Consider the following 22648-nt stretch of genomic DNA (forward strand, 5'->3'; position numbering starts at 1 on the left):
GTCTCTCCCACGCTAATGCATCCAATATCGGCAGATTGGCGGCTCGGCTTCCGTCGTCCTCCAGGCGTGCCTGCAGTGAAACCGACCGGCCGAACCGCGAACCAGTGCCACCGGGCCTTTGGACGGCCACGAACTCTCCGGAAGTATCTGCCCACGAGAAGGTGACCCCGGAAACGTCGGTCTTCAGGACGGCCAACCGGTCACCGGTGCCGCAATCAAAGCACGGTGAGAGGAATTAGTGACCAGCTCGAGACACACTTGCGAACGAAAATGCAGTCCCTGGTGAGGAAGGGGCTCGGTTGCAGCGCTTGTTCTCTTGGGGAGCCCAAAACGCACGGCATGCTGGGGCTGAGGGGTACAATCCTACGCATTCACCCGCCTCCACTGCTCAGTGTCCTTGGCGTCCGTCTGCTAAGCCTAAGGGCACGGAACTGAAGCCCATCCTTGCCTACCGCATTACGCATGGCGGCCTAGCTGCAAAGTGTGCTTTGGGAGGTCAGCGCTCAATAAACAACCCTATATGAATGTAGTTATCCCTGATGCCTTCGCTACGGAGCTTGCAAGCTTGAGGACCTTAAACCTTGTATACTGTTCTTTCCTAGGTTTCGCCGAAAGTGGATGCTCAGCCTCATCCATACGGCTCCTCTCTAAGGAGGAATAGTTAATGGTGTGCAGTGCACGGTCGTAATTTCAACCCAGAGAGGAACACTGAGGCTCAGGGATTTATTTAGTACACTTCGTGAAGCTTTCTAGAACAGCATGCCGTAGTCATTCGCTCCCCTGAGTGTCTGTGCGTGTTTGTCAAGTGTTTGGGCCATCTTCTGGGAAAGTAGGCTCTGCGAAAAGCGCCTCGGAACTCACCCTTTTGTTCAGAAATCCGGGAAGTAAAGGACGTGGTATACCTTTTAACGGTAGGAGTGCGGGATATTTGGTTGGTCATTGAGCACAAATGTCACGGACGAAGACACATTACAGCACGAAAGGATGAAGACACGGGTGTTCTATCTTGTGACTTCGTCTGTGTCATTTGCGCTGTTTTGCAAGCATGTCATCAAGCGCTTTTTGGCACCTTCCTTCTGCAATTCATAGGTCCTGTAACGTGCGGGTGCGTTCTGTACGCATGATTACGCTTTTGATTCGGTTTGATGGCCCTTCACTTGACTACGCAGATGCCAGTGCCAGCGAATCAAGGATTTCCTCCATTGAAATGTAAGTATATGATCACATGCCCTTATTTGATCACAGAAGTAATACGAGCCTTGAAACATGACACACAGTAATAGCACGCTGGTTCAAGCTTTCATTCAACGTTTAGTTTAGTTTAGTTTATGGGGTTTAACGTCCCAAAGCGACTAAGGCTATGAGAGACGCCTTTTCATTCAACGTAAGATAAGCATAGCACCCCGTGAGGATAACTTTTTTCACGACACGCCTCTCCTCGGGACTTGCAATAAGCTTTGTGCTATAATGTGACCATGGGCACAGTGCGATGTCAATGTTTCCGTCGTTGTGACTATAGAAAAGCGGGGGTAGGTACCTGAATTTGGTGACATCACACATAGCGGAAGGAAATGCACGTGGTACCGAATTTAGCTAGCGAACACTTCCCTGAATGTCAGAAACATATAACTATTTTATTGGCACAGACCCTGTCCAAGATATTCTTAAGTGGCTCATCCGCGGGTAGCGATGATGATTGACTTATTTATGCAGTGTCGTGAAAAACAACATCGAGAAAAAAGAATGCGGCGCATTGGCTTTAAAGTTGTCTTATTGGCTGGATAGAAGTGACGTCACCGGACCGGAAGTGACGGTATTTCCGGTAAAGACAACGGCTTCTGATGCTATCGCATTGCTAACACATAAGACAATTAAGTGCCTCTGTGAGTTTCTTTTACTTGCTTTGAGATCTCACCTCTTTCCACTCCCCACCCCCCCTGTACGCAGCGTGTACAAGCGGATCCAGAAGGTGCTGATGGTGGGCGTGGCCTACACCTCCATCATGGCTGGCGAGTGCGGCCTCAAGAGTCGCATCAGGCTGCCCATCGACACTTATTATGCCGCGTACGTTCACGTGCAGCCAAGGTGTGGATATTAGTGTACATCCGCAAACTGACCATTTCCTAAAATAAAATGTTCTGACGCGAAAGACAGCTCTTGGGACGCACAGACACAGGACTATAGTGACGTTTTTCTCGTACCTTCCATCCTCAATCTTCAAATTACTTCGCAGCCCGTGAAAGCTACGCAATAACCTCTAGGTGGTCTCGTGGGCTGTATGAATTTAATGCGTCCGTGTTTCTGATATGTTTTGCTGCGTGTTACGATATGTTTATGCTATAAAAACTTTAGGCTCCTGTAAGTATGATTCTGAAGTATGTACAAAGTAGCCTAAACTAAATTATATTGAAGAGCTAGGTTCCCTCGTTCGCCTTGCAGGATAATCTCTAACACGCATTTTATTGTGAAAAGTGATTTTATTTGGGGAAATAAGCGGTATACGTTACGCTGCTTGGTCAGTGGCAAATAAGCCACGTAATGGCCCTGTTACAAAGACGGCTTGAAGTGTCGTTCAAGTGAACGATATCTCAGCTTTCTAGCTACATCTAGGACTCAACGACAGTCGACAGCGTTAATATTCGGCAGTTATCGAATGACTTTTGCAGGGCCCTCTCCAACTTATCGATCTCGTATCGAACCAAATGAGCTTGGTCTGCCCAAGGGGCGAAAAGTAGCCACATTTTCGCAACACGGAAGTTCACAGCAGACTGGTTTTATTTAGAAAAGAAACGCGCGCAGGAGAGAACAAGGGGAAAAGTGAGACAGAGAAAGAGAGAGAGAGAGAGTGAGGGCTTCCCGGAAACCTGGAGCCCCGCGGGTCAGAGATGAGAGGCGTGTAGTTTTTGTCTGAATTTCCGTGGAGGTGCACACAAAGTCGCCGCATGCCCTTCTGGTGGAGGTTCAGAAAAGTTGTAAGATATTGCAATGTGATTTTTATTAAGCTGTCATCTTCCTTAGTGACATTAATAAGCTGCACTTTCTCTGCAGGTTTTGCACTTTGCTTATGCCATAACCAGACGCCGCCGCACACAGTCGGTACAATCCAACAGAAGAGCGCATGATTTCGACATATTGGTGGCATCTTTAGATTTGGGCCCACATCGGCTTAGAAAATAAAACTCAGTTAACTCCTCACCTTTAGAGATCTGTGGGGCTGGCTGGCAGGCAGGCTGGCTGGAAGGCAGGCAGGCAGGCTAGCAGGCCGGCAGGCAAGGCTACAGGAGGCACGTCTATAGCAGGCACGGCTACAGCAGGGCAGTGGTGTGCAGGCCAGCCTAGGGTAGAATTGGCCAGGGCTGGCTTCTCATGTTATTGGGATGGCGACAGCTGTCACCGTTATGGTAATCCCCCCCCCCCCCCCCCCGTCCAAACTGCCTTCTCACCTATTAATACTCTTTTCTCCTTTTATTTATTTTTGATTTCTTAAACACAGGCTCCTTAGATCTCTCAGTGTCTTGTTTGCTTGCAGCTTGAGCTGCTTGCTTTGGATAAGGATATTCTCTATCGCCTCCCTCCCTTGCATGCACGTGCACTTTTCGCGCGCGTGCAATCCTGCGCAACTTAACTCGACTGGATGACAGGCATTCAGGACAGCCCATGGAACAAGGTCTCAAACTTCCATCTCCTAGCGATGTTTTCGGCAGCGATAAGCATAGCTAACACGTGTTTATAGGTTAAATTCGGACAAATACTGGACAAAGCTTTGTTAGAGTTTATTACGTCCACTTCCGGTAGGAAGACTACAGATGTCAGCGGCTACGGAGAAATGTCAGCTGCTAACATTTATTTGAAGTTTTTTTTTTCTGAAATGGATGTATTATCGTTTCCTCTGTGCACGCAGGATAAAAAAGCCAAGCCCGTTTGTGTCTCTGTACCTGACCTTCCTGATGCCGGTGACTGTTGTCTCGATCGTCCTGTTCTGGGCCTTCATCTATTACATCTACATCCGCGATGAGTACGTTTGTAGCACTGGTGTACTCCTTGAACGCATAAAGGTTTCAATTAAAAACAAGCGAAAGCACTGTTCCTTGTACTCTTCTCTCGGGTTTTTAGAAGGCTCTCTATCTCTAGCCTGTAAACAGGATTAAGTACGTTCGCCTACAGTCCGTCCGTATAGAGTTCCCTTAAGTCACGCGCATGATGTGAAAATCAGTACCGCAGCTCCATTAACGTTTGCTGAATTAACTGAAAAGACCTTCATGTAATATATGCTGAAACTATCAGAATTAAAATGCGCGGCTGATTATTTCCGCGAACACATGAGCTCATGCAGCACAGCCTTAAGAATTTGATTCCCATAAAAACTGACACGAGTTGCGACTTTTGTGTGCGGTCAGCTTTCTTCGCCTGTCAAGCCGTTTCGTCTCTGGAGACATTCCTTTCGTAACAGAGTTCTGGGGCGTTTATTCTACGCGCTGGTGTTCGAAAGTGCATGCTCACGAAGTTTGAAGCTACACTGCAAGTATTTATAGGTGTCAGAACTTTACGAAAAGCATTCAGGCGTTGTGAATTGGGGAGAAGTGACCCATTTGTTGCAGCAATCAGTGTTTGGTCTAAACTTCTGGCACGCGCGTTGTGCGTCTACAAAACCGAAGAGCCACACAGCGGACACGGCTCGAAATAGCGAGGAAAAAAAAATTGAGCGATACTCTTGGGCATGTTAGCTCTTTCCACTTCTTGACAGCGATTTCTTGTGGGCTGCGCTCTTCACGCAATCTTCACTTGTGTTCAGTGGCATATAATAGAGCTTCAGCTTAGCTTTTTCTGACCTGAATAATGACAACCGTGCGCAATGTGAACATTTATTGCGTAGACCCTACGATAGGAACACTCATAAGTCACAAGTCATTCACCTTAATCTACAATGGAGAACATCTCATGCCAGCATAGTAATTTCAATTTGCAGTGACCTGGGCGTTATCAGGGAATGCCGCGTGGGTATTCAAAAGATCATCGAAGAGAAATGGCAGCAGGAAGAGAAGATCACGTAAGTCGACCTACGTTGATTTTCTTGCGTTGTAGTTATCCGAAATGCCATTAAATCGGCTTCCTTGCAGTTAACAAATCACGTTTCCCACGGCAGTTAGTGGCCGTGGCGCTGTTGCTAAATGTAACAGCAAGTGGGAGCTACAGCAGCCATTGAATGCAGCGTGCTAACTAGAAGTTATTTCTCTCGTGCGCTGCAGCTTAAATAACGGTCACAGCGCACAGATTTTGCCCAAGGGAATTTGGCGTACGGCACCCTCTCGAAACGGCAACATATAAATTGTAACAGTACTGAAGCTCCTAATCACCAGCACATCGATTGGGGGAAACAATTTCTTTCGCAAATGTGATGTGGTATGAACTGCTCAACAACGGTTAGTTGCGTCGAATTATTTCTTCTATGCCTACTATTAGTACGAATGCAGAGGTTGCATTACAAGAAGCGGTTAATCTTGAGTTTTATTTGAAACCATGACATTAACATTGCTTAAAATATTAGATGTAGTTGTCGTGAAAGGTGTACAGCATTGTCCTCACCGGTTCACACTGAGATGCCTCTCAAGGAAGCTGTTCGCTGAGTATGCGAGTGCTGAGATTAGGCCATTGACTCTTCGTTATCAGTACTATTCAAATGCAGTCAGGTCATCGGTAAATTATTGTGCCGCTCGTACTTTTATCGCTGATTTATTGAGGAATTTGCTGACAAGCGTTTTTTCTTTGATATTTGCACAGATCAAGGGAAATCCTGGGCGCCCTGATGCTCGCCGCAATCGGGCTCTCTGTGGCAACCAATACGAACAAATATATCGGGTATGTGTTCATACAATCAGGAGTTGAAGTCATTTTCTAGGGTGCATGCGTATCCAGTATTACCAGAGAAACGTGCGCGCTTTAATTCAAAAGCCGAAGTCCTTGCTCCGGAAATTGTGGTAACCTCTACAGGATCGCGGTAGACACATACGGCCTCTTGAAAGAGCCATATTCATAATCTGCGAAAATCCGGTGTCGTCCGTGTCGACGTTGTAGTAGGTGGCGGTGGCGTTGTGTGCGGAAAATAAGGTGGCCATCTTGTGACGTCATCACAGCTTGCCTTCTGTGCAGGTGGTAATCTGGCCACCAGATTGTCAGCAAACTGCCCGCCAGCAAACTGCCGCACATGTAATGTGCCCAATATTTTGAATGTATTGGCAAATTAATGCCGGTCCTGATTGATTGAGGATTGATTGATTGATCGATACAAAAGACCAGAGTGAAATCACCCACTTGCAATAATGGGCCAATTATCTGTGCTGCTTGGGGTGTTTGAAACAGCCACCGGTGGGTATTGGAGCAGCGGCTGCACCACTGCACCAGGAGTGGTATGAGCACACTCCGCCATCTATGAATGAGAATGACCATTTCCGCATATATGCTAACGCACTGTAGTCTTAAAGGTGCACTAAAGAGGAATCTGGAATCGTCTTTTTACCGCGGCAACTCGCTCTACACTTTCCAAGCATTCTTAGAAACTTGGAATTATTGTCCTGCGCGGCCGCTTTCCCAATCAAATGGAACTCCCAATGAAATTGAAAAGGCTCCCGCCTTTTTTTCTTCAACTCACCTTCTAAAAGAGGAGGAGTCAGCCAACCAGTCCAACAGCTTTGTATTCCACGGTTCATGAGAATTAAGTCATGTCTTTGCATACATTGATGCATCATTTTATGTTTTGAACGCTTGCGACAGTTTTCTCAAAGATTTTATTTCGTGAGAGCCTATGCACGAGAGCTGTTATATATCCATAGCCGTCGAGGAACGTACCGCTACTTCAGTGTAACGCTCATAAACTTTCATGGATTTCTTCGCTGGCGTTTACGGCGACTATCTTTCGTCCATTGGCCGCTTGTAAGTGCATATGGCCTGCACGAACTTGGGGGATGTAACGGGTAAATGAAAGGCTTTTTTTAACTCAGGGTGAACCCTCGAACTGGGCCGTGAGGAAAGCGAGAGGAGGTGGGGGGGGGGGGGGGGAGAGGAGTGTAAAAGGAGCGCAAATATATGTCACGTAAAGTCTGGGGCATGGACGGGGGGCCCAATCCACCAGTGCTCGGCACTGCGGTGTCCCAACTGACCATAAGCAACTGCGATGGGTACTGCGTACCCATCGCAGTAGTGACCTGCAGGTTTGCGACTCACTGAATGAGTGGATATTCGCGAATATTTCAAATAATGAGCCGTTGCAGAAGGCGAATACGCCAAGCCGCCGCCACGCTTTGAAGAGGCCCACTACGCTTCTGGCACAACTGTGCGCTACTGCACGCCAACGCTTTGCTTAGGGGAAAACATCGTTATTCTCGATATGACTGACAACTGGTTGTAAGGGAATGAAAGACGCGGTTGCTGGTTCACTTTTCGGTGGACACCCCACCTGCGCCGTCAGGAAGGAAGAAAGGTGGCACTGAAAGAAGAAAGAGAGAAGCAGGTGCCGTAGTGGAGGGATCCGGAAAAAAATTGACAAACGCGGCAGCCGAGTTTGGGTCAACTCGGGTACTCCGGCGCCATGAGTGCCGCCTTAGGCGCACGAAGCATTTCTCCTCCCACGTCTTACGAAAAAACTTTCCTCTGCGCTCTCGCCCTCACGCTGACGTGATTTGGAGGAACTGGTCTTTGATAAGGTGAGCTGCCCGGGCTCTATATATAATAGCCGTACTTGCGTGTAGCGTCGGTTTGTCTAGCGTCAACACCTGTCATTTGTTCATAGCATAATTTTGCTTAGGCAGTGCATGAATGGCTTCTCATGATTTTCTTCGTGCGTGCTTCGAAGTGCGGATGCGACCACCGTGTCCTCGCTGTGCGCCCTTGTCGCTGTGGGAGTTCCCCCGGATCTGGGCAATCCGATGCGGGCCGGACACGTGGTCACCTGGCGGCTTGTGCTTCGTCGCATGCCCTGGGAGCTCGTTCTGGTGCGACTGGGAGGCATCGCCCTGGACTTGATAGCCAAGGTGAGTGGGCGCAGTGCCATATCATATGGCATTCAACAGTGCGCCTTATAGATTATTCGGTCAGCGAGCATCAGATTCGCCGGACGAGTAGCACAGGTACGAACATGGCTGAATACAAAGTTTGTTTCAGGGCCTTAAGAAGAACACAGATACAAAGCTTAACATTTCCAATATGCCAGCGTTACTAACCGAACCACTACCATTCAATTCGATAGTTTATTCTCCAGAAGACTGGACGGTCTTGACACGGCTAAGGAGCAGTTGCAAAATGGTACGGCGAATGTTTGATACAAATCAAATATTATTAACAGGACAGAAACATTAACGAAAAGGAAGGGTCCAAAATTTTGAAACTGTTACAGTATTCAACTAAACGATTAGCAATATATTTTTGTACATTTATGAGTCCTAAATGTGCTCTTAGAAACAATGGCTGCCAGTTTAACTTATGTAGCAGAAAATGAAAACTGATTTTCTTTTAAGGGTTGAACCTTGTAGCGAGTGAAAAAGCCGGTAAGAAGCCGAGGCTCAGTAGTTCGAGTGGAACCAAACTACCAAGCCCTTGTTATCATCAAAACAAACAAGTGTTGCAGTTGCTCGCTTCACGGCCATTCTCATCTGCCCCTCACCCCCTGCTCCCCACGATTAACAAGAAGAGTAAACAAGCCCTTCATTTTTTTTATCGTTGCAGTTTGCAACAGAGGAAAACAATTTTTCTTTTGTACCTATTACAGGCAAATATTATGGAGGGCATTTACGGCTACTTAAATGCTTTGCAAGCGAAATCATTAGTTTTTTTTAATTTGTACTTTTTCCTTCCTTTAAAATCACACACCTGCTCATTGGCATACAGTCGTAAGGCAACGCATACGCTAGGTTCATTTTTATTCGTTGGGAAGCAGTGTGGTTATGTTGACCATGTACTGCGTGCTCGCCTCGCAATCTGATTGTCCCTGGTTCGATTACCTCGCACCTTCGAATTAATTTTTGTCTTTGCTGATGATATCACAGAAGTTTTCTGAACAACTTTTCCTGGACGCCGAACATGACGCCTGGGTTTGTTGCTAAAGGGCCGTATAAGGCTTTCGCCTTAACTACGGTTAAGTGACACGCGCTTATTCAGATATATTTTCTAAAATTGTGTTGCGACGCTTGATATCTTCAGGAAGAACTTTCACTCATCGACGGTTCAAGGTTGTCGTACTGTTTGGCAGTTCGCGCTCTTTCAACTGCAAACAAAACGCAGATAGAAAATTTATCGTGCACAGTATTGCCTTGTTGGGTAAAAGGTCGGGTGACAACTCTTTCACCGTTGCGGTCTTTGCGCCTGCACTCTGGCGGTACATGCGCTAAAGTGAAACTTCGCTAGTATTGCTCGAACAGTACTCTTTCCTTGTCTCTGGTGGTGATGAATTTTTATGGAGCAAGGGCATCTCTGGCCAAAGAGCGCCATGACATAAGGTTGTTTTCTCTACTCACGGTGGGGTCAAGGACCCATTTCCCAAGCATTTCACCCTAAAGACACCGAGCACCAGGCAGGGGAAAGCTTGTACCGATGGTATCGGAGATGGGTACCCGGCATAGAGTTTCTTACTATTACCTAGAGGGAAAGTTGGCGGCGCTGCACTTCAGCCACCATGGGCACTCAAAGCATCATGGGACGGTGAGCTACTTGTTGCGGGCCAGTCCTATTTTTTAGGGAACATAGAGTGGCACTACAAGACGTTTCATTCCGAAAACGCTGTTCGTGTGTGCGCAGACGACTTTCGCTCGAACGCAGTGTGCAGAAGCCATAGTAGTGAAAACGTAACAACACACGACGCCAATAAAAGGTTTCACTTTTCTGAAATGCCATTAAAAAAACCTCTTAAAATATCTAAGCAACAACATTTTTTAAGAACATATTTACTTTTAAAAATGCGCCTGTTAATCACGAATTATTAGTTTTTGTAGTGTTCATTACTTGGCCAATAGGAAAGCTAGCCATCTCTCATTTTGGGCAAACTTTGCTTTTATATGCTTCTCTGCTCGTTTGTTGCAATTTACAGACAGGATATTGAATGTTAGGACATTCTTGATTATCGAATAGCGTTTATTTTTGCATTACTTTTTGGCCAAAAGTTGCAGTTCCGCAACAAGTAGCTCACCGCCCCATGATGCTTTGAGCGCCCATGGTGTCTGAAGTGGTCTCGAGGGGCCTCCATGCAAACCCCCATAGACGGGGTGCCAGCTTTCCCTCTAGGTAATAGTAAGAAACTCTATGGTACCCGGCGACACTGCGGATCGAACCCCTCACCTCCCGAATGCGAGGCGGATGCTCAAACGACTAGGCCACGGGTCAAATGTTCTTAGGAGAAATCCCCAAGGTGGAGTAGATTCGTCATAAGGGAGTAATTACTCATTGGCATCCACCCGAGAGCAACCATATGGCTACAGAGGAAAGCTATACAGCTTTCTCAGAAACTTCGTAGTTAAAGAAAAATTCGTCCTGGTCCGGGGTTCGAACCCGGGACCACCGCTGGGACCACCGGCGAGAAAGCTGTGTAGCTTTCTTTTGTAGCCGCCTGGCTGCGCTCGGGTGGATGTCAGTGAGTAATTACTCCCTGACAAGGCCATCGCTGCGGTTGTCCTTGTCTCTCGCGCAATACGCCAGCTTATAACAGAAGCTCTCCTGTAGTCCATCGCATATCCATCATGTTACACTCTACAGCCCCTCATAAATGCTGTCTCGACTGTGGATATAGCAAACGAAAACAAAATGCATGCAGCAGCCAGTAAGTAAAACCGAGGCAATGCTCTAAAGTAAATATCGACGAATGCAGCTCTCAAACGCATCCACGCTGCTCCTGGAGTCTGGGCTGGTGGACAACGAGAGGCCACTGGTGCACCCCGTCTGGTGCCAGGTGGCGCTGCTGGCCGCCACGGCACTCGTCTCCGAGGTGGACACCAGGGACATAGACCCACGCTTTGTCCGGGAACTGATCGTTCTGGTAAGGGGATCATGCAGCGTCGTAGTCTCGCGTACTAAGCACTTTCGTCTCAGTTACTAGAGCGCAGCTCTTTGCCGCCCGTTTCTGCGTTTCGCGGCGTCGCCGTCGCCGTCGCGAATGTCCGTTGTAACCAGCAGTAGACGTCTTATGGCGCGTTCACACTTGGGCATTTCGGCGGCGACGGCCAGCGAAATCCGCCGCCGCCGAAATGCTGCTTCGTTCACACTTGCCGGCCACCACGTCTCCGCTCGTCGTCTGTGTGTCGTCTGCTTACGGCGTACAGAGATATGCTCTCTATATGACATACGCTAAATGCAGCTATTTTGCCGGGCGTTCAGCCATTTCTAACATTCTCACTTAAACAGAAGCGCGACGACGTTTAGCCTAGTGGCGCCACCTGGTGGTTAGGTCGACGGGAACCGTTGTTGTCAACGAACCGACGTCCCTCTTAAGCTTAAAAGGGGCAGAATCGTCACTTTAAATAAAAACTAAAGCAAATTTATTAATCGTACGGTTTGTTATGGGCGATATGAGACGAAGCGAAAGACCAGTGGCTCATTTATGACCACTTAACGCGCTGAAGAAGGCAGTAACAACGACGAATCCAGTCCGAAGTGAGGCGTCATCCATAGAAGGGCGCCGCCATATTTGTCGCCACGTGAATGCAACTTCGTACTTGCCGTCCTATTGGCCGATGAGTATTGGCGGAATTTTTTCCGGCGGCAGAATTCGGTCCTGGACCGATGGTGCTTTCCGCTGGGTATTCCGGCGGAATCTCTGCCGCGGCAGCTGATTCCGCTCGCTCTCGCCGCCGAATTCCCAAGTGTGAACGCGCCAGCTTCAAGCTGCGAAAACAATGGAGCGGGAGCTTGGAAAGCAGAGGGTAAAATTGGTAAATTGCTTTTTTGAGGAAAGGAAATGGCGCAGTATCTCTCACAAGATTACAAAACTAAAAACTGAGCAGGAGACAAGACACAGGAGAGAGGCAAACAGGACGAGCTCAGACTAACAACTAAGTTATTAGTCTGAGCTCGCCCTCTTTGCCTCTCTCCTGTCTCTTGTCTCCTGCTCAGTTTTGTGTTGTAAGCATGTCATACCAACTAGCCCCTCATCGCTCACTCTTGGAATTCTGTCTCACTCATCTGGGTGGACAGCTGAACCAGAGGCAAAGCGCATAACTTCCCTCCTGGAACAGTGGAAACCTCAATCGTGGTTTAACTTAACCTAGTGACAAATGTGCGTTGCATGCGTTGGCACTGACAACGTTGTGCCAGAAACGCAGCGCTGAAGCCATACGCCGTCGGCGTTAGTTGTGTTCGTTGCCGTTTACGTTGACCACGTTTTACACTCCGATCGTTTTAAGTAAAGGAAATGCGCATACATGGCTCCCTGGGTCAGTGGACGCCTGAATCGCGCTTATAGGTACGTGCGGTGAGGAGAGAGAGATGTAGGATGCATGTGTTAGTGCTGACAACGGTGAACGAACTCTTGCGATCAACCATTAACTGCCACCTGCCAGGGTGGCAGGGTGGGTGGAGACTTTGTATATATAAAGACAAACAGTAATTTCTTACCCCTTATGCAGGAGAACATCCCGTTCCTCTCACTCGTAACGCCTCCCACGGCTGTGACAACCTCGCGAAATGCTTGCATAGACCTCATCTTTGAGAACCAGGCAGTGGTGCAGCAAGTGGAGCATATATCCATATATTTCTCCGACCGCAACGCTTCCTTCATGACAGTCAAGAACAGTTAGTGGAGGGTTTCTTGAAGAAGGAATATGTGTGAAAAATAACAAGTTGTCTGTAATTGTACATACATGTCTTGCTCGAATTCTTTGCCTCAATGTATCGAAAAGCTGAACAGCTGATGAGCTGCGCTCAGATTTCGCATTTGGAAGTAATGTACTCGTCGGCAATTATTTATTTTATCTTTCTTAAAAATAAATAGCCATTAACAACAACACCGGGCCCTGTGACAGTCCGACGACCAGGGGATCACGTCGGGGCAGTCCCGCAGGCTTGCGCACGCTGCCTCGCTGGTTCATCCATGGCTGGGCGAGTGGTGTTGACCCGGGGATAGAGCGGGCGCGCTTCTCTGAAGCTTGAAGGGTGGCTCGGGCTGGCTGGCAACGCGTCTGTTCGTTCTTCGCGCCAAGACAGGCGCGCAGGTACTGTTGGGACTGGGTGTCCGAGCCAGGAAATGGTCGAGGCGACGGTGAGTCAAAGGGCTTTTATGTACAGTATATACAAGGGCTTTTACATGATACAAGGGCCAAGAGCACCACGGGCTAGCACAAAGAAGAAGGGCGGCCCCGGCGGCGAGCGTAGCTCCGGCGTGATGGCTCTTCTGCTGCCCGTCTGCTGCTCGGGCTCAGCGCGGCTCCGTTTTTAAAGCCACCGGTGTCGGTTGCGGCCGCCAGCAGTTCAAATCCTCCAATCAGGTCACGGCACTGGCCACCGTTCAAATTAGACCAATGGTCGAGAGCCGGCGAGCGTCGGAGGAGTTCGCACCGACGGAGAGGAGGGGAGGAGGAAGGGTCCGTGTCGGCGCCGGCCTGGCGGGATGAGTCACGCTGCACGTCGCGACATGTCCGAGAGAGTCTGGGCCTGCTTTGAGCGACGGCGGGCGCGCAGCGCTTGTTTCCAGAGAGGCCAGCCAACGAAATGTGGGCGCCGGCACTACAGCACCACCGCCGCCAGACAATGCGCCACGAAGACGAGCTACTTCCGCGTGGCTCGGATGCGGGGCGCGCTCGTACGCCAGGCTCCTCCAAGTTCTCGTCCGGTGTTCAGCCGCAGGTAGCTCCAGGCTCCTTTCCGAGAACGGGCCCCGCTCGTAAGGACAGGATCACTGCTCCGCAGCTTTGTCGCCCAGGTGACTGGATCAGCTTCGCTCGGTCCTTCGGAAGAGCTTGCTTCTCAGCATCGGTCGTTGATCGTTCTGCATGTTGCCAAGAACCGACCGACAACAGGCAACACCCAACACGAGCAAGTGCCCTCCGTCACCCGTCAAAACGCCAGACTTAAAGGTCATAAAAACTCTGCTGGCTATATTTCTGTCCCCTTTTTGTTCCCTCTTCTACAAGAGACACATGTGAGATACAAGAACTCTAAAGCAATAAACTCAGTGTCAAACACATGTCACACACGGAATGAAATGAATGCAAAATAAATTCGCTCTCTTGAGATCACTCGGCCAGGAAAACAGTCAGCTGAGGCCACAAATGAGGATATCAATTTTTTCCCCGATCTACGAGCGAACTTAACAGCTGTTCGCGAAGAGACAAAATGTAGGTCACGAGGAGGCGAAGGCAGTCTTGCTTTGAAAACACAGGTCTTAGTGCGTCTACGTCAGAGTTTAACTCGGTTAAACGACACCCGCTACCGCGGAAGCTAATGACTCTGCCTCTTTCGCTGTAGCTGCGCTTTTTTCTCTCTCTCTACTATCGTGGAAGCTAATGTCTCTGCCTCTTTAGCTGTAGCTGCGCTTTTCTCTCTCTCTCTACTACCGTGGTAGCTAATGTCTCTGCCTCTTTTGCGGTATACGCGCTTTTCTCTCTCTCTGTACTTGTCTGTCCAGTTTCCAGGGGGGGGGGGGGGGGTACAGTACGAGAGCGATTCGCTTTCATTGACCTGCAACTTGTCCCTTTCTTTGCGCTTCGCGCGCCAGTTGCGGCGTTCAGTTGCGAGTGCGCAACGCTTCCGGTGGGACCGTTCTTTCTTTCTCTCTGTTCGTGGTGGTAAGTGAGGCCCTCCACGAGTCTTGACTTTCTCGCGCACCCGTTTGCTTTTCCGCTCGATGTGTGGTTCGCCACTCCCCAGCCTTTTGATTTTGCGCCTACTCAGTGGCGTCATCTCGAACCGCGGCTTTCCATCGCGATACCTATGCTTGGTAGAGCGCTTAGACGGTTTCTTCTTGGCAATTTTCTTGCCCCTGTCACTGCGGCCTCGTACAATCTTTCGGTTTTTGAGCCGTACCCGCGTTTTCTCTGCGCGCGCGTGCCGCTTTCTGTGGGAGCGCGGTTTCTCCCGTGACTGCAGTGGAAAGCGAGAGCCGTCATGAGAGCACGCGCCTTTGCGCGTCTGGCTCTCTCTGTGCTGGCGGCAAAATTCACACTTGTGCCGCTCCTTAATTTTTCGCCTCACGGGCAGCGCTCTCTTGTATCTCGGTTTCCTCCCAAGATACTCTTTCCCGCGCGAATACTTGTACGATTTCTTTTTGCAGTTTATTCGACTGCTCAGATCTATGTGCCTCGACACACTGATGCGCTTCGCTTTGCGCGATAGCGACGCCTCGAACACTTCTTTAGCTCTGATTCTGACTCTAGTTTCAGGGCTAACAACGTGAATGACTTTACTGAAGTCATTTTGCCGGAGACGTTGGCGCTTCCGATGGTGGCAACCCGTTTCCGCGCGCTTGCCCCTTCTCTCTTTTCGGCAGCGCCCGTCTTTCTTATGCCTGCCTTTCATCTTTCGGCGGCACCACTCTTTCTTTTGCCTGCCTTCCATCGTCTTTCGGTGACAGCTCTCTCTCTTGAGCTTGCCTTTACTCTCCTTTCGGCGGCAGCACTGTTTGCCTATCACCTTGTTGTGATGGCTCACTTTTCGGAACTGGCTGTTACTTTCCTTCCGGTTGCAGCTTTCTTTCTTGTGCTTTCCTTTCATTTTCTCCTGAGAAAGCACATGCTGCTTCCGTCGCCTAGGTTCCTGTTCTCTGACAATATCATTCCGATTGTCAGCCAATTCCCCGGCGCTACCTGGCTCACGTCTATCTATGGCGCCTTTACTAGCCTCCTTCAAACTGCGTTCTTCCTCGTCAGCCTCTACGAGTGCACATTTGTCCTCATCTTTCTTGGATGGAACGACGTCTACAGCTCCCATGTCGTCTGGGAGGTTCTGTACTCCACTATCATCCAGCACCTTAGCTTCTACAGGCGCGGACGAACCAGTGTTTTCTCCTGACATTAGTGTTGACACGCAGCTCGCGTCGTGCTCCTGGCGCGTTTCAGCTGATAGCGGATGAGGGTCGGCTCTGCACTCAGTCGCGGTGTTCCCGCTACTGCAGCTGCTTTCTGGAATGTCGCAAAGCTCAGAGCAGTGCGAAAGCACGGGACTCGTTTCGCATCGCTCGCTAGAGACACCAGCGCACAACTCAGCGTCCGCAAACTCTACATGCGCCCGCTTCTGTTGACCGTAAATGCCGGGTTTCTGCATTTTTGCCGAAAGCGATGCACAACACGGTGTGCCGTCCTTGTTTATTTCGCTTGCGTCGGTGCAGGCGTTTTCATTAATGTCCAGACGGACGTCCTCTCGGCCCTGTTCGGCAACTTCTCCTGCTTTTGACACGCTAGGAGATCCGCTTTCCGGTAACTCCGCCACACTCTCAATGGGCGAGACCTCTGTAAGCGCATCGTCCGATGCTGTGACTACCTTATCCGATGGTATAGAGGTTTTATCGGTTGGCGAATACGGGGCAATTCCCACTGGTACAGCAGCAGTTACATCTGCCAAGTACGGACTACGTTCCTCTGTGCCGCACTGGCAGGTCTGCTCTACAGCTACGCACTCTACCTATGTGTTACGATCCTCCGAACATTCCGCATTTTCGAGTCATTCTAAAATGTCGGCTTTAAACTGGTAGGGAAAATCGTTAAACGATGGGGTGCTATTCTCTCGCAGGTACCTCTGGCGAAGGTCCAGCGGTGACACGTTATATCTCGTCAGTAAGAAGCTTTTCAGCTCATCGTAGTCCGCCAAGCCGTCGTCCAACAGGCGCTTGACAACGTCATACGCTTCGCTAGAAAGCAGGGCTACCAACTTCTGTGCCCAACCATTCCGCTCAACGCGCTTTCTCTCGCAGACGCGCTCGAATTCCGCCAAATATTCCGCCATATCTTCGGCGATCACGAAGGGCTGCGGCCTGTCTCTCAGCTGCTGACCGTTGGTCTGATGCAGAGCGGACAATGTTCTATATCTCTCGAAATCGATCTCATGCGCTTCAAGCTCCAGGTCCATCAGTTTCTTAGCGCGAGCACACCGTTTTATTTCAAGCTGCCTCTAATTTTCTGCCTCTTCGCGCTCAAGCTGCTTCTGTTTTTCAACCTCTTCGTGCTCACGGCGTTCTGTGATCTCTTCCCAGGCCTCATTGGCTTCCTCAGCCGTTACATTCTCCTTTCGCACGATCTCAAGAATCGCGTGCTTTCGTTTTGCGGGGCCCAAATCAATGCCCAACTCTTCACAAATTTCGATGAGTTCCTTCACTTTGAAGTTTTCCATCGCGCACAATAGCTTCTTGTAGTTTGCCCTTTTCTTAGAATTCCCTTGCCGTTCACTACTATAGCGCTACTAGTACGACACGCGCAAGTAATTCTTTCCAACAACGCCTCGTTTACTCCCTCTGCACCAGCTTTCGTTTCAAAGCGCTCCGACTTGGCTCGAAACAGCAAAGCTTTCTACAGTGCTACACACACAGCCCTACTCTATACTACAATCACGTGTGCTAGAGCAGTCTGGCGAATTGAGGGGAAAACATCAGGCACTCACCGCGCCGAGGTAGCTGACGCCGGTCGATCCCGCAGCTGCCATCCACTGTTGGGACTTTGGCATCCCACCGCTGCCACCACTGTTGGGACTGGGTGTCCGAGCCAGGAAACGGTCGAGGCGACGGTGAGTCAAAGGGCTTTTATGTACAGTATGTACAAGGGCTTTTACATGATACAAGGGCCAAGAGCACCACGGGCTAGCACAAAGAAGAACGGCGGCCCCGGCGGCGAGCGTAGCTCCGGCGTGATGGCTCTTCTGCTGCCCGTCTGCTGCGGGCTCAGGGCGGCTCCGTTTTTAAAGCCACCGGTGTCGGTTGCGGCCGCCAGCAGTTCAAATCCTCCAATCAGGTCACGGCACTGGCCACCGTTCAAATTAGACCAATGGTCGAGAGCCGGCGAGCGTCGGAGGAGTTCGCACCGACGGAGAGGAGGGGAGGAGGAAGGGTCCGTGTCGGCGCCGGCCTGGCGGGATGGTGGTGGTGAAAACATTTATTACGAATGAACAGGAGGTAAGTTTGGATCAGCCCGTAAGGGACCGATCCTTACAAACACTAGGTGGAGGTCCCTAGTATGGGGCGCCAGTGGCGGTTGCCGCCGCCCGGGCGCGCCCGACTAAGGCTTGTTGGGCCTGTAAGTCGTGGCAGCCGAGCAGGGTCGCCTACCAGTCCTCCCGGGTTGGGTTGGGGATGGGGGAAATACGGGGTTGGCAGGCCCACACCATGTGATAGGTGTCAGAAGACACTGCACTACAGTGTGGGCAGCTGCCGCTAAAGGAGGGGTCAAAATATTTTAGCGCTGCCGGGCACAGCAAAGTATTGGTGAGAAGGCGGAGAAGGAGCCGCTCATCCGCCTTCTTCAGGCCTTTACATGGGCTAGGGTAAAGACGATGACAATTTTGATAATATGTTGTAATATCTTTGAATGTATAGACCGGATTAAAATCGGGTTCCTGATCGGATGGGGAGGAGAAAACAGCCCGGTGAGAGAGCGCGCGGGCGGCTGCGTCTGCTGCCTCGTTTCCTGCCAACCCCTGATGAGCAGGGGCCGATATGAGGTAACGGTGAGCGGGGTCCGTATCCCGTATGCAGTTTTGGTATATTCGATAGGCTAGGAAGGGAGTGCAGCCTTGTTCGACGTTCCGACAGGCCCCTCGCGAGTCGGTGATTATGTATTTTGAATTGGAATGTGAGGCCGCGAGAGCAATCGCGACCTCTTCTGCTTGTGTTGCACTGCGGGCTCTGAAAGTTAGGCCGTTAACTGTGTTGCTGTTGTGAACTACCGCGGCCGTGTACCATCCCCCGTGGTGAGGGCCGGAGGCGTCCACGTAGTATACACCTGTTTTGTTGCCATAATATCGGGCTAGCGCTTCCGCTCGTGCCAGGCGCCGACCATTATGGTCTTCATGTGACATGTTTGCTGGAAGAGGCCGCACGTGGAGGGCACGTCTCCACAGTTCCGGGATGCGAAACCTGTCTTCCATTGGAGGGGTGTGTTGGATATGGAGTCGAGCAAGAAGGCGGCGACCCAACTCCGTTAGCGACAAGCGCGTGTACTGGTCTGTAAGATGCGCCTACCGGAGCTCCCGGAAAGTATTCACCACCCCAAGAGCCATAAGCCGGCTGTTTGAAGTAGTAATAGGGAGGTCAAAGGCACGTTTAACAATTTTGCGAAGGATGACCTCAAGGGCGTCCTCCTCTTGTTTCCGTAGGTGGAGATAAGGAGTCGAATAGAGAATTCGACTAGTTACGAAGGCGTTTGCCAGCCGCAAGGCATCCTTACTTCGTAACCCTCCGCGTTTGTGGGAAACCCGGCGGACCATGCGGCCCACCTGGTCCCCCACCTTACGGAGTTTGGCCAATGTAGTGTCTGGCCGCCTGTGTTTGTGGATGTAGAGTCCGAGTACCCGTATCTCACCACTTTCGCGTATGGGACCACTCTCAAGAGAGAGAGATATTTTAGTTGTGCACTTCTGTGAGGGGCGGAGGTGCACAAATTCCGATTTTTGAGGGGAACATTGAAGACCGCAGCGGCGGGCGTAGCGGTCTACTATCGTCGCCGCTGTTTGCAGGCTGGTTTCAATGTCTCCTGTGCTGCCCTGCGTGGCCCACAGAGTGATGTCATCGGCGTACAGGGCGTGCTGCACGCCGGCGACACCACTCAGCTGGGCCGGCAGGTGCATCATGGCCAGATTGAAGAGCAGCGGGGAAAGTACCACTCCTTGAGGGGTTCCCCGCGTGCCGAGTAGGTAAGGACCATGGTCTCTATCTTGAATTCGAATGTAGGATTGACGATCCATTAAAAATTGGCTTATGTATTGGAATGTGTTGAGGCCACAGTCGGTGTGACTTAGGTTAGTGAGTATGATGTCATGTGTTACATTGTCAAATGCCCCTTTAAGATCCAGGGCGAGTACTACCCGGTCATTAGGGGGGCATTCGACGGGGTCAAGGACTTCCCGATTGAGTTGAAGGAGGACATCCTGTGTGGATCTGTGTGGGCGGAATCCGAACATGGTGCTCGCAAAGAGTTGTTTGTGTTCAAGATATGTAGATAACCGATCCCGCACCATCGTCTCCATTAGTTTGCCCACACATGAGGTGAGAGAGATGGGGCGGAGGTTATCTGTGTCAATTGGTTTGCCAGCTTTAGGAATAAAAGTGACCAAAGCCGTTTTCCATTCGATTGGCAGGGGGGTGTCCCCGCACCAAATCGCATTGACGTATTCCAGGAGGGACTGGTATGCCAAGTCGGGCAGGTTCGTCAAAAGCTTGACGGTGACCTGATCCCGTCCTGGTGCAGTGCCCCGTTTCATTTTGGCGAGAGCCGCCCGCAGATCATGGAGCTGGAAAGGTTGATCCAGCTCCGTGTTCTCTCTGCCTGCATAAGAGTACGCAGATCCACGGGGGTCTTGGGCTGTACACAGATACTGGTCCCGAAGTTTCTGTGCCAGTTGAGTCGTGTTGCCAGGAAAAGCGTGCAGGGCTCGCTGCAAATGTTTTTGTGTTTCGGTTCGTGTTTGGGTTGGGTCGATTAGGGCTCGAAAGAGACGCCACGTGTTTCGGCTGGACATTTGTCGCGCGGCCGTGTTGCATCTATCTACCCAGTTGGAGTCGGCGAGTTGGGCCGCGTACTCTGCCGCTTTCTGGGTAAGCTCGGAAATTCGAGCTTTAAGCTTTCTATTGGGTTTCTGGCGTCGCCAACGGCGGACGAGGCTGCGACGGGCTTCCCAGAGGTGTAGAAGGTGGTTATCCACGTCCGTGACCGCCTCTGAGAGCTGGATGTGTGTTTCATGCGAGGAAAGGTGTGCCAGCAGCTGTTGGGACCATGCTGTGTATCCTTGCGCGGAAATTGGTGTGTTATCAAGTGAGTTAAAATTTTGCCTGAATTTCGTCCAATCTGGGATATGGGCTTGTGTTCTTGGACGCTTGAGGGGGCGTGTGCGTAGTGTAGTGTTAATGATGCAGTGGTCGGTACCGAGGGTCTCCTCGGTGTTGAGCCAGTCTGCGTGTCGTATGTTGAGAGTGAAGGTTAAGTCCGGACACGTATCCCGTGTTACGGAATTTCCTAGCCGGGTTGGGTGGACAGGGTCCGTGTGGAGGGTGAGGCCCAACGTGGACGCAAGCTCCGCCAGCTTACACCCGCGCGACTCCTCCTTGCGATACCCCCACTGCTGACTGGGAGCGTTAAAGTCGCCCACAATCAGCAGGGGATCGCGGCCCGCTACTCTTAGCGCGCGGCTAAAGAGGTCCGCAAAAGTCACTCGCTTTAGTTTGGGAGAGCAGTACACGTTGAGTATATGCAACGGTGGGTCCCTGCGGCGGACTGGTAGGAGGGTCACCATAACATAAGAGTACTCTAGTTGGAGGTCGAGATCCACTAGGTTGGCTGTGTAGTCTTTGTGAACGAGAAGACAAGACACGGGGTCCTGTTGGACCGTCGTGTAATTTGAAATTGTAGCGCCCAGGCCTGCCTCTTGGAGGGCAACCACGGCTGGTAAGGACCCGAAAGGTAGAGACGGAAATTGGCCCGCTTAGTGCGGTCCTTAAAACCTCTACAGTTCCACTGTGTTATTGAAGTTGACATGGCCGAATTGGAGATGGCGGAACTCCTTTGATTAAGGTGTCTCGCCATGATTTAAAATTCTTGGGGGGGGAGGAGGAGGGATTGGCTGCCTCAGAGCCAGCTACTTGCGCCATCAAGGGGGTGATGACGGAAGGAGCGGGCAGCTGTCATCACTGACCGAATCAATAATCAGACGGTTGAATTTTGAAGGACGGGATACGTCCCTAATGGGCCCCGTCCGACGGAGGAGGCGGGGGTTGTCCAAGATATGTTTTGATACTACCGCGGGGATGGCAGATTTGACCTTGGTCAAGATTTGGTCCATGGTGGTCTCGATCATAGATCGTAATTTAGAGGTTAAGCGCTTCTCCATCGCGGAGATGGCTGTCACGAGGGCAGGCGAGATCTCCGCGTCGCTCTCCATTGCGTCCGAGTTCTGCGGGCTCGGAGCGGCGGACGCCAATTTTGATTCTAAATTTTGAATTTTGTTGAGCAAAAGCTCATTCTGTGCCCGGAGCACGTCGATCTGTTTTTTGTATTCCGCATCGAGTGCGGAGACGGTAACTGGGGAGGAGGGGGAATGGGAGGAGGAGGAGGCGATCTCAGCCCAGCTGCTCACCTGTTGTTTGCCGTGTTGAGACGCTGATGCCCGGGCGCCGGCAGCGCCATTTGTCTTGAGCGCCGGGAAGTGGCCAGCGTCCCTGCCGCTGGGCGGTGGCGGTGGGGGCGTAGTCTTGTTCCCGGGTGGTGACTTCACCGAGGATGATGATGATGACGTTTTGTTGTCGATGCCGTCAGCTCCACGCGGCGTTCCGCCACCGGCACCTGAATTGGGATGACTTGCCTGCCGGCCAGGTCGCTGTTTTCCGGGGAGCTCTGGGCGCTTAGCCTTGCGGCCGGGCACCTTGAGCTGCCTGAATTTCCCCGTGCAGTCCCGGGAGTTGGTGGCGTGGGCTTGCCCACAGACTGCACAGGACGGTGTGCACTCATGCGGTGTCTTCACCCCGTCGACGGTCGACACCGCACTG

The 22648-nt window shown here is 50.9% G+C and overlaps 1 protein-coding gene across 1 annotated transcript in view; it reads left to right on the forward strand.

The window, feature by feature from the left end:
- Nucleotides 1–22648, forward strand: part of LOC149363149 (uncharacterized) — a 68405-nt gene that overhangs the window by 12375 nt on the left and 33382 nt on the right. The window contains exons 6-13 of the mRNA XM_089573379.1: nucleotides 35–225; nucleotides 1170–1209; nucleotides 1948–2064; nucleotides 3902–4015; nucleotides 4967–5047; nucleotides 5779–5856; nucleotides 7847–8024; nucleotides 10847–11014. Of these exons, the coding sequence (XP_089429505.1) occupies nucleotides 35–225; nucleotides 1170–1209; nucleotides 1948–2064; nucleotides 3902–4015; nucleotides 4967–5047; nucleotides 5779–5856; nucleotides 7847–8024; nucleotides 10847–11014 (967 nt within the window). The remainder of the gene's footprint in view (nucleotides 1–34; nucleotides 226–1169; nucleotides 1210–1947; nucleotides 2065–3901; nucleotides 4016–4966; nucleotides 5048–5778; nucleotides 5857–7846; nucleotides 8025–10846; nucleotides 11015–22648) is intronic.

Source organism: Amblyomma mixtum, chromosome 2 (assembly GCF_055824585.1).
Source record: "Amblyomma mixtum isolate Tamu chromosome 2, ASM5582458v1, whole genome shotgun sequence".
NCBI lineage: Eukaryota > Metazoa > Arthropoda > Arachnida > Ixodida > Ixodidae > Amblyomma > Amblyomma mixtum.